Source organism: Molossus molossus, unplaced genomic scaffold (assembly GCF_014108415.1).
Source record: "Molossus molossus isolate mMolMol1 unplaced genomic scaffold, mMolMol1.p scaffold_m16_p_13, whole genome shotgun sequence".
In the NCBI taxonomy this organism is placed as follows: Eukaryota; Metazoa; Chordata; class Mammalia; order Chiroptera; family Molossidae; genus Molossus; species Molossus molossus.
Genome location: NW_023425348.1, coordinates 92,301,978 through 92,319,920, shown reverse-complemented (window position 1 = coordinate 92,319,920; position 17,943 = coordinate 92,301,978). Strand labels below are relative to the sequence as shown.

Genomic DNA, 17,943 nt, shown 5'->3' with positions numbered 1-17,943 from the left:
AGCCACATCAGCCAGGATTATTATCCTTTATGATTATAAATCTAAATATATATCCCTGTCTGGATGGCTCTGTTGGTTGGAGTGTCATCCCATACACCAAAAGGTTTCGAGTTCAATCCCCAGTCAGGCACATGCTCAGAGGCAACCAATTGATGTTACTCTCACACATCGATGCTTCTCTCTCTCCCCTTCTTCCTCTCTCTAAAAATCAATAAAAACATGTTCTGGGGCCCAGCTGGTATGCTCAGTGGATTGAGCATTGTCCCATGTACTGAGGTCCCAGTTCGATTCCTGGTCAGGACACATGCCTGGGTTGCAGGCTCAATCTCCAGTGTGGGCTGTATGGGAGGCAGCCAATTGATGTTTCTTTTTCACATTGATGTTTCTATCTCTCTCTCCCTCGCTCTCTAAAAGAAATCAATAAAAACATATTTAAAAAAAAAACAACAACATGTGCTCGGGTGAGGATTTTAAAAATCTGAATATATATACTTTGTGATTAATATTTTATTAATGTCTATCAACCCCACAGACTGTAAACTCCAAGAGGACAGAGGCAGTATCTGTTTTACTCAACATTAGATCCCCAGATCCCAGCACAATACTTGGCACATAAGCCACATAATTTTTGAATGAATGTTTGATTAAATGGGAGGCAAGGAAGTGGATCCATTGAGTTCAGATGACTCAATAAGATTGTGATCATAAAGAATAAGGGCAATGTGGAGGAGTATAGGGGTTTCTCACTTATTTTTTAAGCAGGCAAGTACTTGAGCATATTTAAATCCTGATGGGAATGAGCCAGGAGAAATAGAGCTCACCAGAAGGAATGTGAGCCATGAGGCTGTGGGAGGGGATGGGACTTGGGGAAGGAGCCAGAAGAATCAATCTCAGACAGAAGGATGTAAGAATTCAGCTCCATCTGTAGGCTTAGTGGCAGGAAATCCTACCAAGACCTTTCCATGAGTTTTGGTAATGTAAGTAGAAAATCTGGGCTCTCTGAGAAGCTCGGCATACTTGGTGGACATCATTTAGTTCACTTCTGCAACTTATGTAAAAAGGAAGCAGACGTTATCTTCATCCTTGACTGTACTGACGCACTACAGAGCAAAATAACAAGTTTCCAAAGCAACTCGGTAACAGAGCTGAGACAAGTGATCTCAGTCTTCTCTTTATGGAGAACACTTCCTTCCCAAATTGGGAAAGAGTGTGGCAAAATAATGTGTTTAAATAATAATTACTGACACTGGTTGAGTACTTACTCTGTGCCAGGCACTGTTCTAGTACTTCACCTGCAATAACTCATTTAATCCCTACATTATGATACCATTTTACAGGTGAGGAAACTGAATCCCAGGGAGATTAAGTAATTTACCCAAGGTCAACAGCTAGCGGCAAAACTAGGTTTTACACCCAAAGAGTCTGACTCCAAAATGGCTGCTTTTAACTACTCTGTAAACTCCCTCTCTAGCAGAGGGGAAAGAATATATTAAAAATAAGACTTGACCTGGCCGGTTTAGCTCAGCGGTTAGAGCCTTGGCCTACGGACCAGAGAGTCCCGGGTTTGGTTTCCGCTAGGGACACATACCTGGTTGCAGTTTGTCCCCAGCCCGGTTGGGGTCGTGTGGGTGGCAGCCAGTCGATGTGTCTCTCTCATGTTGATGTTTCTCTCTCTCTCTTCCCCCTCCTCCCTCCTGCTCTATCTGAAGATAAATACAAAAATGTCCTCGGGTGAAGATAAAAATAAATAAATAAAAACAATAAGAAGACTTGGTGTTGGCCCTGACCAGGTAGCTCAGTTGGTCAGAGCATTGTCCTGATACACCAAGGTTGTGGATTCAATCTCTGATCAGGGCACATACAAAAAGCAACCAATGAATGCATAATTAAGTGGAACAACAAATCAATGTTTCTCTCTCTCAAGCCAATATATAAAAAAGAACACTTGGGCCCTGGCCGGTTTGGGTCAGCGCTTAGAGCGTCGGCCTGTGGTCAGTTCGGTTCCCGCTAAGGGCACGTACCTCAGTTGCAGTTTGTCCCCGGCCCTGGTTGGGTTGTGTGGGTGGCAACTACTCCATGTGTCCTTTTCACATCGATGTTTCTCTCTCTCTCTCTCTCCCTCCCACTCTATCTGAACAAAATATCAAAAAATGTCCTCGGGTGAGGATAAAAAAAAAAAAAAAAGAACACTTGGTATCTCTACTATGAACTAACTCTGTAAAATTGGTCATTGCTCATCAATAAAATGCAAATGAGGTTTACCTTACAAGGCTTTTTAAAGGATTATGAAATGTTGAAAATGGGAGCTCACTATACAAAAGACATTATTATTATTATAGTAGTTAGAAGACCTAATGTTCTTGTCTTCTAATTGGGTTGCAATCTAATAGGTTGTTGTTGAGACCCTCAGTTCCCATAACCAGTACAGCAGCAGAATTTGAGGGTTCTGACTCCTTTGGCAGATCAGCTTATTCTCATCCCATCAGCTTTAACATCCCTGATGGACTCTCTCTGATGATCAAAAGCACACCTCAGTGCCCTCTTCCCCTGAACACACTCACTCCTACCTCTGGGAACTGTTATAGCTTATGCCCTCACTTCTTTGATTCCATTGCCTGAAGGAGTAACTATTTTAAAAAATAAGTAATAAATAGTCTGATTACAGCTAATAGTGAGGTACACCCCAGAAGGCCAAGTTCCAATTTGGTGGTAGAATCGCTGTTCCAGTTTAGAATCAGACTATCAGAGCTACAAAAGAACTTCAAGGTCATCTTTTAGTGCAACTCCCTGACCCTCCTCCCAATCCATGTTATAGACTAGGAAAACCAAGAACAGGTAGATGAGATGACATAACTAGTTAAGATTGGTAAAAGGACTCTTTTGAATCTTGGAAATGTTTTCAAGTGGATTTAACATAAATGATCTCTGCTTGCCAAAATCATGTCTGGAAAGTACTTCAGTTACTTATATATTTGTTTCAGTATGCATTCCTTTTCAGAAAAGAGCAAAATCCTAAGATTTCATTACTTATAAATAAAACCTTAAGCCTAATAATTCAGGCAAAGACCATTCTTCACATTACCCTTACTTGGCCATTTCAGGCATATCCCTGGTAGAAACAGGCCCACCTCTTCTTAGGGCATTATAACCTAACGGTTAAGTTCAGACTGCTCTGTACAAAGCCCAGTCTATTATTACTAGTTCATCTCTGAGCTTACTTTCCTAGTACCTACTTCTTCGTGCTGGAGTGGGGATGGGGGTCACAAGAGATAATGTGCTTAGCACAAACAGGGCACATTATAACTTTGTTATTGAGGCATAATTATTTTCTCTCCTAAGCAGATAGCAGTTCACCTTAGACTTAGTTAATGATCTTAGATCTTAGATTACTCAGACACTACTAAACCAAGGAGAAACTCAACTGTGCCAGGCCTAGAAATAACCATCCCCCACCTCCACTCTCTCTTAAGACAAGTGAGTAGGCTGAAATTCTGGTTGATAAATGAGAAGAGCTGAGAAGGAGATGTGAGGAGCTGCAGCGATGACTATTCTGAGAATCTGATCTGTGAGAAGGCGAAATCTCCACCACATGTACCATGGAGATGCTTTGGGAAAGAGAGCCGGCCTACCTGCCCGAAGGAGGACGGGAGAGAGAGGGGATGGGTGAAAGACATGCTTAAAGGGAGATGAAGTGGAGGTGCAGAAAGAGGAAAATTTGACAGGGAAAACAGAGCCTGAAGATAGGGGAGCCTTCTGGGCGGTGATTGCCGTTAAAGGAAGCATTGCGTGTCCTGGGGATATAAATTTTGGACGAAATCGGAGTAGGGACAAAGGTGGGGTGTGCAAACTGCGGAGCCCGAGCCCGGTAAGCTTGTGGGGGGGGGTGAGGGGGGTGCCCAGATGGCCTGGGGGTGACCGGGGCAGGAGAGAACCGGAAGGCGGGGTTATAAGGGCCACCCGCAGGGAAGGTGGGGAGGGGGTTGGGAGCTGGTCGCGGAGCCGCCGCTGCGTTTGCCCCGGGGAAGGTCAGCGACCCCGGGCGGGCGAGCTGTGCGGAGAACCAAAAGGGGCCGCGGTTGCCATGGCACCGGGCGGGGAGGGGGTGATTCGGGCCCAGCCCGGAGCCCCGCGGGGCCGCGGCCTCCAGATGGTCCCGGGCCTCCCGCGGGAGCCGGCGGCCTGCGGCAGGGGGAGGCTATTGTCCTCCTTCCGCGGCGCCGCAGTCCCGCCGCTCGCGCCCGCGCGCCGCCACGCGCCCCCCGCACCCCGTGACAGCGCCTGCTGGCCGCCCGCCGTGCGTCCCGCCGCCTCCCGGCCACCCGCCGCCGCCCACAACCGCCCCTCGTGGCCGGGCTGCGGGCGCGGCGACGACCGGTGCGCCCCCGCCCGCCGCGCTCCCGCCCGAGGGGCCGGCGCTCCGCTCCGAGGTAGGTGCCGGCGCCCCGGCCCGCTTTGTCCCGGCCGGCGGTGCGGCGCGCTTTGTGCAGCCTCGTGCGGACTGCGGGGTCGGGGTCGGGGTCCAGGCCGACCGCGGGAGCCGGGGAGGGAGGATGCGGCTCCTGTCTCTCGCTCCCGCCGGGTCCCGGGGACAGGATGGAGAGTCATGTGCCAGCCACCCAGGTACCGGTGTGCGGGTGGCGGGGGTCGAGGCTGGGGGCACGCGGGCCTTTCCGGATCGGAGAGAAGAGCCTGGAAGAGTGGGGGCTGACAAGCGCGTGAGGGGATTCGGTGGGCTGGCTGGAGCGTGTCTGACAGCGCCGGCGCTTCGCGTTGCTGAGGCTCCGAGGCGGACCGGCCGGCTTCCGTCCAGGTGCTGCGGACACGCTGAGCTCGCAGCCTGGCGTCTGCGAGCGCTGGCTTCCCTCGCTGGCGGCTTCCACTGGAGCCGGGTAAGCTTCTCCCGGCCTCTTCGGAAGCTAGTTCCATGCTCTCCTTTATGCATCCTCACAGTGTGTGTGTGAGGGGGACGCAGTCGGCTCTGGTGACCAGAACACTGGCAGAGAGAGAATGAAGCCCCTTCGGGTGATAGGGAGTCTGAGTGTAGGGTGCCCTGCTGCGGAGACGTCCAGAGGGCCTGGAGTCCACCCCGCACAGAGCTACCTGGCAAGGCCTTCCAGCTGAGGTCTTCCAACGCCAGCACCACAGTCGGCTTTTCCCATCCCCTCTGGCTCTGAACGACTTTCCCCCATTAACCCCGTGGCATTGCGTGCTTGTCTGGGCTGCAGGCCTGCCCCTGCCCTAACCTGCTACATGTTGTCCCCCGGAGTTGTTTCTCAGCTGCCCTCCCCTCCGCGAGCGGCCACAATTTCAGCGCTGGACAGCTGGTTCAGGCATGGACAGGGTACCCACAAACCAGTTTTCTCTGAAGATGAAGGGGGCAGAATGTGTTCCAAATACGTGTCTTAGCTTTTAGGTACTGGCAACTTCTTGACATATTCAGAACAGCAAAGGATTAGGGAGGAAAAAGCAAACATGGATCTTAGATTTGTCCCTTAGAGAAACAGATGTAACCCATGGGTTACAGGCTTGGGGGAGGAGTAGCAAGGGAGTGAAAATTAGTCTGAATAATCTGCTCTGAGTAGAGGATTCTAAAGGAGATCAAACAAAAACGCAGTCCCTCTTTTCCGCCCACTACCTAAGTTCCTTGGAAGAGACTTCCTGTGCTTGCTTCATCAGGGACATGACCTGGAGAGAAACCGATTGGGTTCTGTTTCTCCTTGCAGGTTCTCTGATTGTCTGGAGTACATCTTCCTTTTGCTTTTCTAGGAGCCCTGCGTTTGTTTGTGATTTATTTTTCTTACTTTTCTCTCTGTGCTGGTCCGCTCATACTTTGAGCCAAATTAAGATTTTTACTTTGCCAGAGTCACCATTTCTTCTCATCTATTATTCATCCTGCTGTCATTTGTTCAGCTCTGCCTCCCTATAGCGTCTCTAACCATATCGTCCTCCTCTGCATATCTGTGATTCGCCTGTGTCAGGACACCAGCTCAATTTGTCTCATTAGATCCAGAGCCCAATCAATCTTCATTTTCCTCTCATCGCCTGAGGCTTCTGGCTCTTTGTGGGTCTTGGGGTTTCTGAGGACAAGTTATATTTGGGTTGAGCATGTGAAGCTAACCTCAGGTCACACTAAATTTTGTGTCTTCTCAGTCTTCATGACTCCTCTAACCAATTCTAACTGCTCCTTATCTTTGGACAATGTGGCCCACAATGTGTGATCCCCAGGCCAGTAGCTTTAGTGTCACCTGGGAACAGGGTAGAAATGCAGATTGCCAAGCCCCACCCCAGACCTTCTAAATCAGAAACTGGGGGCAGGCCCAGTGATCTGTTTTCATAGCCACCCCCCTCCCACAGATAATTGTGATTTGTGCAGGTTTGAGAATCCCTGGTCCTGAACTGTAGAGCTCAACCCCGACAGCCCTCCAGCAGGGGGGTTTCTCTGATCCCATCTCATTCTTTCCTTGAGCTTTTCTCTAGCTTTAAGAAAAACATTAATTTGATGGCAAACATAATAATAATTATTATGGTCTATTCATGCAATATATCTTTATTGAATACCTATTGTACTGGGCTTGGAAAATACAGCCCTTGTCCTCATTGTGATAAAAGTGGAGCGGCAGAGAGACACATAAACAACTAACTGTAATGCAACGTGATAAGTACAATAATAGCAGCCTGCTGAAGTGCTGCGGGAGCACAGAGCAGGGAATCATCAACTCTCTCTGAGGGAGGTAAAGAATTAATCAGGAGGAGGATGTGGTGAGAGGAGGAATTAGGGAAGGAAACAGGCTGTAGCTCCAGGGATGGGATTTCTAGCTTTGAATGTCAGCTAAAGCAGAGAAAGGGGAAGGGGGGCAGCTGCCCTTGAGGATCCATCAGCACCAGCTGAGCAGTCCAGAAGTGTTTGGGATCTAGCAGGACCCCCAGCTTGCAGCTGGCAGAAGCTGGCTTTATCCTAGCATGAACAATGTAAGCTACTTGGGTCTGGCCTCGAGGTCAGTGGCCAAGAATAAAGTGCTGCTGAACTATAATCTGGATTAGCTGCTGTGCTGCCCTCTCTCCAGAGTTCAGGAATCCACGGAGGAGGAGAAGGTTGACGATTCTCCAGTAGAGAGAGAGGCAGAGGGCCATGGGCTGGGGTGCAGGAAGACTAAGGAAATGTGAGCACAGAGACCCAGATTGCAGGCGAGGATTGACACACTCAGTGAAAAGAAACCAGAGCAGGATCTAGGCAGAAGACACTCGAAGGGAAAACTGTAGGGTTCCGGAGATGGCAGCAGAGAACACAGGCAGAGAACACAGCACATTCTCCAGAAGGCCAGGGGGCTGCAGAGCCCAAATGCTTGAAAACCAAAACTCAGAAATATGGAAATAGAGAGGGCTTCAGAACCATCAGAGAGCACCGTTCACCTGCGAGTCTAAGGGAATAAACTCTTTAGTGTCCCATCATGGTGGCCTGATGAGGAGCTGTGATGTAAGGACAACGGTGCCATCTCAGTCTCTTTTCTACATGGCAGCATCTCCAGAAACTCAGGACACAAAGTTCGTATGTCAAAATTTGATTTGGCCAAAGGACCATTTAAGTGGCTGAATTTTTATTTGGGAAAAGGGGAGGTTCCAACTCCATATTTTCTCCCCCAAAGATGAGATTCCACATGGAAACTCTAACAAACAGACCTCGCTGGGAGGTCTGGATCCCATGCCTGGGCCCCAATAGGATCCCTTGGGAGGACCAAATTGGATCACCAAAAGGAAGCCAAAGCAGTCCATGTTTAGGTTTTGTCAGCTTACAGGGGTCCAGGGACACACAGTGGTTTGGAGACAGGGTCAGACAGTCCACTTCATTAAGTTTGTGCTCTGGTGGAGTACAAAGATGTAAAGCAGGGTTTGGAAACCTCACAGGCCTTCAGGGCCCAGGCAGGTAATAAAAACACATGGCATGGCTAGGAAGGAGACAAAAGGAAATGGTGGGGCCTACAGAGAAATGGAAAGTACAGGCCCACCTAGAGGAATCCAAAATCAGTTACTTTTAAATGGTTTACTGGCAACACTCTTGGGGGCTGGCTTTAGTAGGTTTGTGATTCCTGATAAAAAGGAAAAGGGGTCATGGAAACAGAAGATCTGGGGGCATGTATGTAGGAGTTTTTGTGGGGAGGTCTATGCCGGGAGAGTGTGAGTGCTAGAGATGTCCCTCCCAGAGCTAAGTGTGAGAATGGCCGAGAAGAATGGAATTGAGCCCTGGCTGGTTTGGCCCAGCAGTTAGAGTGTCGGCCCTCAGACCAGAGTCTCAGGTTCAATTCCTGGTCAAGGGCACATACCTTGGTTGGGGGTTTGATCCCCAGCCCCACTCAGTGTCGTGGGAGAAGCAACCAATCGATGTTTCTCTCTCTGTCTCCCTCCTTCCTTCCCTTCCTCCCTCCCTTCCTCCCACTCTATCTAAAAATATCAATGGAAAAATATCCTCGGGTGAGTATTAAAAAAAAAAAGAATGGAATTGAAATGGTCCCGGGGTTTGGGCTGCCTCCCTGTCCAGCGGCTGAGAGGTGACTCTAGCTCAGGTCATGCCTTGCCCACACCACTCTTTGCTCAGGGTGACTCAACTCTGACCTAGAGTTTATTTTCATATAAATATTTACAGAGCAAATTCGAAAAATCTGTTAGGGGAAATAATGGATTTTAAATGAGAAAGGAGGCCTAATGGAAATTAAGCTCTCTGTCCTGTTATAGGAATGAAAGCCCAAATCTAGGAACCTTAGACCTTAGCTCCTTCTCATGTCATCAGTGCTACTTCCAGGGAAGTCGTTGTGTGTGTTTTCTCTGTGGGAGAAAGGGGAGGGGCATAGAGTCCTGGGCTTCACGTGGGTCAGGTTCAGCTTCTTGGAACCAGTTAATGACAGAAGCCAGGTTCTGCCTTTGTGTGCCCATGAGAACACTCCTCCCTACCCACCCACACCTCACCACCCATCCCTTCTTCCTCCCCAAAAACCACACAAGAAGTTCTCTGTATGTCCTCTCCAGAGCCAGAAACTGCCAAGATCATAGCCCTGACCCTAGGAAGTGGTACTAAGATTAAAATATATCTTTGTATTTGAGAGGTACTAGGAGAATGAGAAATGCAGAATTTGGGGTTCAGATAAAGTTACAGATCCAACCCCCTCCATACCCTTGGATGGCTGCTGAATGCTGAATTACACAGGAACTTTGGACAGTAGAGGTTTTTTTAAAAAAATTCTTAGCAGCTAATCTGAAGCTCATTTGTTAGTTTTGAGAAGGACAGAGTTTGTGTAATGTGGAGTCGTAAGTAGCACTGGCAAAAATATACGTGGTCCTGATTTCCCCAACCTGAGCCCTGGAAGGGTGTTGATCTCTAGGGGGGGCTCAGACGGGCTCCAGGAGGTTCGAGGAACATGTAAATATTGTGATTAAGAGCTTGTCCTCCAAAGTCAGAAAGAAACTCGCTTCAAAACCCAGCTCTGTTCCTTCCAGCTGTGTAACCTTGAACTTAACTTTCACGATGCAGCTTCCTCTTCTATGAAATGGGGATGATGATGAATCCTTGGGCTGTGATGAAGGTGATGCATGTATCACGGCTGACATGACATTTGTCAAGCACCTATTAAGTATTCCCTGTTATACATAAAAGAAGGAAACAAAGGAGAGAGAACCATATTGTGTCCTCCTTTAAACTCCCGGGCACCATATCATCAGTCTTCCTGGTGTATCATAGATGCGTCTTAGCTCAAGAGCAGGATCTCGGTCTTTTCATCTCAAATTGCCTGCAGGGTAGAGGAGACCATCTCATGTAGAGAAGGGGCTCAGAACAGTTTGTGGGACCTGGGAATAAAAGAATTCTGGTTTATATTCATTATTGCTTACGGGGTCCCATGCCTACTTCTTGCATTACCCTGGCTTACACACTTCTGTCCTGAACCATGCTGAAGGCTGTCGCCACTTTCAGCCCCTGCTCTGTCCACTGTCCTTCTCTGGCATGAGGCTCTGGAGCCCTTCCTCCCATTGCTTCCCTCTGAGACACTGTTGCCTTCCTGCCTCACTCCATGTCCGTCCTGTCCCTCTGCTTCCCCACCATGGATGGCTTTCCCTCTCCCACTAGGGGCTGATTTCCATAGACAGAAAACCAACCACAATCTTTGGCCATCAGGAGAGCGAGCAGATGTAGGGCAGGAGGAGAAAAGGACATGGTGAGTGGTGGGCTCAGTGGCCCCAAGATGCCCCTCACCAGCCATATTCCCTCTTGCAGGAGCAGGAGGCCACCCACCACCATGAGCAGCACCCTGTCACCCACGGACTTTGACAGTTTGGAGATCCAGGGCCAGTACAGTGACATCAACAATCGCTGGGACCTTCCTGACTCGGACTGGGACAATGACAGCAGTTCAGCCCGCCTCTTTGAGAGGTCTCGAATTAAGGCTCTGGCAGGTGAGATCAGGGGAGGGCCTGGGGAGATGCTGAGGATGCTGGGGACAGAAGCTTGTCATGAGGAGTCCGTTAATTTCATGGGAAGACCATCCTTTAAGCTGCTGCCCTGGAGTGACAAATCTAGATCACCCTATCAAGACCCTGGTCCCCAACTCCAGCCTCAAAACAAACTTCATGCAATCCAGAACATCTGCCAGCTCCCCCCCCCCGCACCCCAATAGAGAAGTCCTGCTGTCCCTGGGACCCAAATGTGTTCCCCTCTGCACCCAGCTGACTTCTTGGCTTCTGTCCCTGAGTCATGTCCTTAATTCTTCGCATTTAGTCTTGCTGTTCACTTCCACCCACCTCTTCTTTACCTTTTATCCCCTTGTGTCTTCATTGACTTCCACTGTCATCTCTCACACCTGTTCTTCCTCCCAGCCCATTATCCTCACTGCTCCCTCCCCACCTGTTCCTTCCACCTGCCGTCTGTTCCTCCCTTTATTTCATCTACCTATTCCCTGAAGCAGGTGCCCTCCGCCCTCCCCTGGTTTCCCGGGTTTGCTCTCTGCCCGGCCCCTGCCTTCCCCTAGGGCCTGGGCTCTCCCCTTCAGCTCCTCCAAGCTCAAACAAACTCGTTGGACGGGCCTCCCTGCGTTCCCAGGGAGGAGTTGTCATGGCAACAAGAGTGCAGCTGCCACCTGACACCACTAGCGGCTGGCCTGGCCCGCGTGGGGCTGAGTCACCCACACACCCCAAAGCCATCCACCCCATCGGACTACCCTCCTCCATCTCACCCTCGTCTTTTCCACTGACCTGCTGGTCTCCCAGCCCAGTGCAGTGGGAGAGGTCCCAACTGTTCCCTCCTGAGAGGTGGTGCTCTCAGCGTGGGTGGATGGCCTGCTGGAAAAAGGGAGACACTGAAGAGGGTGGTTCCCAAACCTGGCCACACTTTTTACAGGCTCACCCAGGGCCATTTTTACAAGTATAGGTTCCCAAGCCCTGTCCCGGATGCTGGAATAAGACTCTTTATACATATGGTCCAGATAGCAGGAATTTTAAGCACGCCGAGTAATTCTTTTCAGCTAGCCCAGCACCAGTCTGAGGACCCCCGTGCGGTGGCCATAGCATCTGGGGACCCCTTATCATTTTCTGCTGGGCTTCTCTGTCCCCTGGTTGGGTTTTCAGGCTGGCTTGTGAAATACTCCTATCAGTGTTTCTATAGAAGGGAGAAGACAAAGACGTGGGTTATGGAGAATGTCACCTCTTTCAGGGAAAGTTCCCCTGGTGCCCTGGCTCTGGATGCACGTAGCCTCTAGAACTGTCGTGGTATCTATGCACACACGATGCCCAGGACTTGCGATGCCTGTGCGCTCCATGCTGTTGATGGGTGTTTATCTCCACCGCTAAGCTGGGCTCTCTGAAGAGGCCTCTCTGTACGGGCTTTGCCTCACACTGCACCTCACTAGTAGGCGCCTAATAGATGCTGAATGAACGAAATGGGAGAGAAGCAAGTGTGGACTGTAAGGGATAAGAGCTGGAACCCAGCCCTGGCCGGTTTGGCTCAGCAGTTAGAGCGTCAGCCTGCAGTCCAGAGAGACCTGGGTTTGGTTCCTGCTAAGGGCATGTACCTCAGTTGCAGTTTGTCCCTGGCCCTGGATGGGTCGTGCAGGTGGCAACCACTCGATGTGTCCCTTTCACATCGATGTTTCTCTCTCTCTCTCTTCCTCTCTCTCCCTCCCACTCTATCTGAACAAAATATGAAAAAATGTCCTGAGGTGAGGATAAAAAAAAAAAAGAGCTGGAGCCCAGAGAGAGGTAGGAAAGGAATCTGGTAGATTGCCCAGCAGTGGACGTACTGGCGGCCTGGTGGGTCCAATGTCAGGGATGGGGCGGAACTGGAGGTGATGACACACAAGTGGGAGAGGTAAGAACATGGATTTCACGGATAAGGGGACATAAGCAATTTCTCTTTCTCTGCTCTCTGAGCTGGTGATCAAAGCCCATGTCCTGAAGGGGGACCTCCCAAAGTCACCCAGAGAAGGGCCATCCTTGTCACGCCTGACAACCTTTGGGAAGAGGACTTCGCTTTGGGGAACCCTCTCTCTTTTCTGTACGCTTAGGCAACTCAGGCCTGATGGGCAGGTCTCTAAGAGGCTTGCAGCTCCCTCCTCCGCCAGCCCCGCCGGCAGGGCCTGGCCCTGCCCCAGCCAGTGGGCTCCGCCTCCCACCCCTCCCCCGGCACTGTCCAACCTGTTTGTCTGGAGCTGCCTCTGTCTTCTCTCGCCACAGCCAGGTGTGCCCTGCTACTTGTCTGGGAGTTCAGGCACCCAGACATCCTGTAACTCCTTTTTCCAACTCCTTGAACTTTTACCATCTTTGAAAGCCCACCACCACCACCACCAGGGACCCCAGTCTCTGGAGACCCCAGGCTCCTAGGAAGGCCAAACCTGCTGCCCTGCCCCTGCACAGGCAGGGCATGGACTCTGGGCCCCCAGCCGTGTAGGAGGCTGCAGGCACCATGAATGGGAACGGAGTGAGCAGGGTGTACGGGCACGACCTGAACGGAGCTGGTGAGTTTTACTATGAGGCCGTGGAAGGGTCTCAGAACCCTGGGGGCCTCCTGCTCTCACCAGCTGCCTTCATCAACCCGGCTCAGTACGCCAGTGTTCTGGAAGGACGCTTCAAACAGCTTCAAGGTGAGCTCCTGGGGCAGAGGGGAGTGGATAGAGGGGACCTGGGGGCGTGGGAGAGCAGCCAGAGCAAAGAACACAGGGTGGAACATTGGCTGTGACTCAGGCGTTTGTGTTGGGAGACAGTGTGCCAGGGGAATAATTACAAGTGGCCAGAAAATACGTGGATGCTGACAGCATGGGGAAAGGCTTAGACCCACTCACTGGAAGGGGCTGTGAGAGTGTGGATGGGTGTGACCGCAAGGCCCCGCTGCAGCGAGGGCAGTGAGCGTGGAGGCAGCGGGCGAGGCCGAGGAAAGCGGCGTCTGTGTCAGCAAATCGGAGGCCTCCGGCACGGGCTCTGAGACGTTCACTTTCAGTGGGTTTGATGAAGGCCTGCTAGGGTATCTGGGGAAGGAGAAACGGGGAGCGAGCAGGAGGCCAAGGGACCCAGGCTTGTTAGTGCTGCCCTGAGTTTCTGAGTGGGTCTGAGTATGTGAGGAAGCAGTGTGTGTGGGAACTGGGAAGTGTGTCAAAGGGAGCCGGTGCAGACAGACTCAGGTATGAGTCTGAGCAGGCGAGCATTCATCTGGCACCAGTATTTCAGTGTATTCTGGAAGTCGCTGTGTTTTGTGGTGGGGGTTGTCTGTGGATGTTGTGGACGCCTTATGAAGTTACGCTTTGTCTCTGGTGCTTGGCTTTGCACATTTTTCTCCTAGCTGCCACTGTTTTTACGTCTTCCCCTTTTATTCTATCTGTGTGCCAAAATGGCCTCACCCCAGTGTGCCTGGCATTAGGACAGTCCCCATGGATCCAGTGATGGCCAGTGGTCCAGGAAATCCCTGGCTTGGTCTACAGACCAAGGAGGCCCAAAGGTACCCTTGGTTCCGCAGGTGCTACAGAGCATGGGGCTGTCCCGTGCAGTTGTTAGGACCCCGAGGTTGGCCCAGGTACAGGGGTTGGAGGTAAGAAAGACAGGACTAGACATGGGTGTGTCGCTGTTTTATGGGTGAGGTGCACAGGAATGTGAGATTAAGGGATGAGTCTTTTTGGTTTCTGAGATGCCGGTGCTGAGAGAGAAACAAAAGTAACTCTTCAGGTCCTGGCCACTTGGACTGGGTCCTTGCCCTGGGCTCCCCTGGGGGGAATTGACAGAAATCTTAGGGAGCAAAGGAGCGTGCAATAGCCTGAGCTTCTTCCCTCGCTCTGTAATTGATGACATTTTTCATTTTTCTTTTTCTGTGGAACCTAAGAGCATCCGTTCAGCAGCGGCCCTCCCAGTGGACCAGGCAGCAGGACATTGCCTTACATTTTTTGAGATGATTGGCACCTGACTCTGCCTGGCTTCCACCCCCCACACACACCCCATGTTTCTTGGGTGCACTCTCTTCCCTGTTCCCAACTTCAAGACCTTATTTTTTTTTTTCTCAGCGTTGGAATGTTGATGTCCTGGGACTGTAGCCCTGCAGCCCATTGAATGAACCCACCCCAGAAAAGCCCTGTCTTTTCTTTAAACTATCCCAGGAGAGCAAGCTGGCTCGGAAGGCCTGCAGTCTCTATAATGTAACATTCTTGTAATGGCCACTTGGAAGAGCCGCTGCTGTAATTTCAGTCCACACCCTCCCATTTGTCCACCACCCAGAGAGAACAGGCCCACCTGCTGGGCCTGAGTACTTTCCTTGGCGTCAGATCACACCTGGAGAACAGAAAATCATCAAGGAGCCATGTCGTGCCAGGCATCTTACACACTTGTCCCATTTAATCAACACAGTGACCCTTTGAAGTAGAAAGTATCATGCGCATTTTACAGATGAGGACAGTGAGGCTCTGACAGACGAAGTAACAGTTTCACTACTGTTACACGACCGTACCCTGATCTCAGATCTCAGCCCCTAGCTCTTCCCTACATGTCCCACTGCTTTTAATTTCTTCCATCCTTTCTTCTCAAAGCCTGTTTCTTGCTCTCATTTTTGTTCTTTACCTTACTCATGAGCTCATTCCAATTTCTTTATTTCCCTGCTTTGCTAGTTGTTTTCCTCTTGGCCACCTTCCTTCCCACTCCCCCTCCCCAGACCTCACTTGGGACCTCCCAGGTACCCCCCCCACAACCCCACCAACTGACGATCAGAAGCAACTGTACTTGAGGGGCAGAAATGACCTCATGTTGCCACCACAGATGAGCGGGAAGCCGTGCAGAAGAAAACCTTCACCAAGTGGGTGAACTCACACCTGGCCCGGGTGACGTGCCGGGTGGGAGACCTGTACAGCGACCTCCGGGATGGACGTAACCTCCTGAGGCTCCTCGAGGTGCTCTCAGGAGAGACACTGGTGAGCTGTGGTACCAGGGAGGAGGGAGCCTGGGAAAAGTGGTCAAGGGGACACGCTGCAGGAGTCTCCCTTAGAGAGAGTGACACCCCAGAGGGAAAGCGGTGGCTGCGCCCGGCTCGGAGGAGGTTTCATTCTGAGAGGCTTTGCTGCATGGATTAACCAGGAGCGTTGCTTCATGGAGACAGGAACAGTGGCCCCATTGAAAACATTTCTTTTCCCACCCACTCTGGGTGCAATTAATTCCCTTGGGAATCTTAATCTGGCCCCAGCCTCATCTGCAGTCTCAGCTTTGGCTCTGTGAACTTGGGCCCAGCCCTGAGGCAGTCCCCGTATTTCTGAGAGAAGTCATCGGGAAGGTGTTCAGAGCAGGGTCCCGGAAAGGTAGGAGGGAAGGGGGAAGAGGCCCATGATCCCATGCCTTTGTGTCCCCTGACCCTCAACAGCCAAAACCCACAAAGGGCCGCATGCGGATTCACTGCCTGGAGAATGTGGACAAGGCCCTGCAGTTCCTGAAGGAGCAGAAAGTGCACTTGGAAAATATGGGCTCCCATGACATTGTGGACGGAAACCACCGTCTGACCCTTGGGCTGGTCTGGACCATCATCCTTCGATTCCAGGTACCCTGGCACATGTCACTCAGCGTGTGCTCTGCAGCTCAGTACTGCACCATGAGTGGTCATTGCCCATCCATGGTGTGATCCATACACAAATGTAGACAACCTTGTATAACAATCAGGTGACGCTCCTCATTAAACAGGGTAAAGACCAGTGTGGTTAGTTCCCTGTGGCCTGGTCTGTGTCCTGCTCATGGGCAGTTGGACCACATGTTGGTCCATAGGGACTGGAAGTTTTACCAACTGGTCTTCACCATTGAGAATGTTAGAATTACATTTGGGGTCTGGTCACTGGCCCATTCCGCTGCTTTGGATTCGGCTTGCCTCCCTGAAAAGAAGAGCCACCCTCCTCCTAATGCTCCGAACACAGCCCATCCAGTGCCCTGATGCCACCACAACTCTCCCGATCTCCCCGATGTGACCTCCTCTGCTCCTTCCAGCCCTAAGCAGAGCTCTGTCCACTTCACCTTTGAAACCCAGCTCTCAGAAAATGCTCACTTGCCCACCTGAAGGTCCCCACCTGGAGGAGCCAGCAGCTTTCACTTCAAGGCACTTCCTTGTTCTGATTTCTACCCCACTCTGCTGCCTCAAATTCCTTTGACCCGATGTTCTGTGATCACTAGCCCAGGAGGAAAGGTCCCCGGGCCCTGTCCCTGCACCCCTATTGCAGGCATCTAAAGAGCAGTTTCCTGCCATGTATCTCTGAGCATCTCCCATAACTCCAGGAGCCCCTGTCCAGGGAGTCAAGGCCTTTCTTCCCTCTTAGATCCAAGACATCAGTGTGGAGACAGAAGACAACAAGGAGAAGAAGTCAGCCAAGGATGCCCTGCTGCTGTGGTGCCAGATGAAGACCGCTGGGTGAGGCTGTCCAGGAAGCGTGGCCTTGGAGGGTGGATGCACCCAGGCTGCGAGTGAAGGGAGGGTGGGGTCCAGGAACCACAGGCTGGGATCCGTCCTCGAGTCGCTGACCAGAGCTTGGACCTACTCAGTTTTTCCCGGTCTGTTTATAGGTATCCAAACGTCAACGTGCACAACTTCACCACCAGCTGGAGAGATGGGCTGGCCTTCAACGCCATTGTGCATAAACACCGGTGAGGAGACGACAGGGCTAGCGAGCCTGTCGGAGCTGCCGGGGTGGGGTGAGGGTTACAGACCCAGGGGCACACACGCGTAGAAGGAGCAGAGAGAAGAGCTCCACAGCAAATCTGAGGAATGAACGCCGGGAGAAGAGCCAGGATGTGGGGGCACAGTGTTGCAAAGAGGGCTTGTGATGGGGAGCAAGGGGCGTGGGAGCAGTGAGTGTGGGTCTGGGGTGCCTGGTTCTGGACACAATGGACTTAGTGACTTAGGATAAAGAAAGGGTGGCTTTGCTGTTCCTCTAGAGGATCTTAAGTGTTTTTGATCCTTCTGTACTCCCTTCGGCCCAGGCCAGACCTGCTGGACTTTGAGTCCCTGAAGAAGTGTAATGCACACTACAATCTACAGAACGCTTTCAATCTGGCCGAGAAGGAGCTGGGCCTGACGAAGCTGCTGGATCCTGAAGGTGGGCAGCGCTGTGCAAACACGAGGCTGTGCGAACACGAGGCTGTGCGACAGAGACAGATGGGGTTTCTTTGGGGAGCGATGAAAATGTTCTGAAATAGATAGTGGTGATGGCAGCACAACCTGCTGAATATACTAAAAACTACCACTGAAGAGTATACTTTAAAAGGGTGGATTTTATGGTACAAAAATTATATCTCAATTTAAAAAATTTTAAAGCTGTAGGAAGAAGGACAGCCCTGTGGCAGAAAAAGCCCCGGGATGAGGCTCTATCCTAGCCCACCGTGGAGCAGCTCTGTGACTTGGAGCCAGTCTCTTGGCCTCTCTGTGACTCAGTTTTCTCATCTTTAAAATGGGAAGATTGGTCTATG

The 17,943-nt window shown here is 51.2% G+C and overlaps 1 protein-coding gene across 2 annotated transcripts in view; it reads left to right on the top strand.

Moving 5' to 3' along the window:
* The first annotated feature begins 4,530 nt into the window (after positions 1–4,530).
* The window catches only part of SPTBN2 (spectrin beta, non-erythrocytic 2), a 36,358-nt gene continuing 22,945 nt past the window's right edge, over positions 4,531–17,943 (top strand). The window contains exons 1-7 of one of the 2 annotated variants that reach the window (XM_036258854.1): positions 4,531–4,620; positions 10,259–10,437; positions 15,265–15,416; positions 15,860–16,033; positions 16,797–16,888; positions 17,041–17,121; positions 17,458–17,573. In XM_036258854.1, the coding sequence (XP_036114747.1) occupies positions 4,604–4,620; positions 10,259–10,437; positions 15,265–15,416; positions 15,860–16,033; positions 16,797–16,888; positions 17,041–17,121; positions 17,458–17,573 (811 nt within the window). In that variant the 5' untranslated portion in view covers positions 4,531–4,603. Of the gene's footprint in view, positions 4,621–10,258; positions 10,438–12,697; positions 13,116–15,264; positions 15,417–15,859; positions 16,034–16,796; positions 16,889–17,040; positions 17,122–17,457; positions 17,574–17,943 lie in introns of those variants that run through there. The other variant, XM_036258853.1, reaches the window with a different exon arrangement.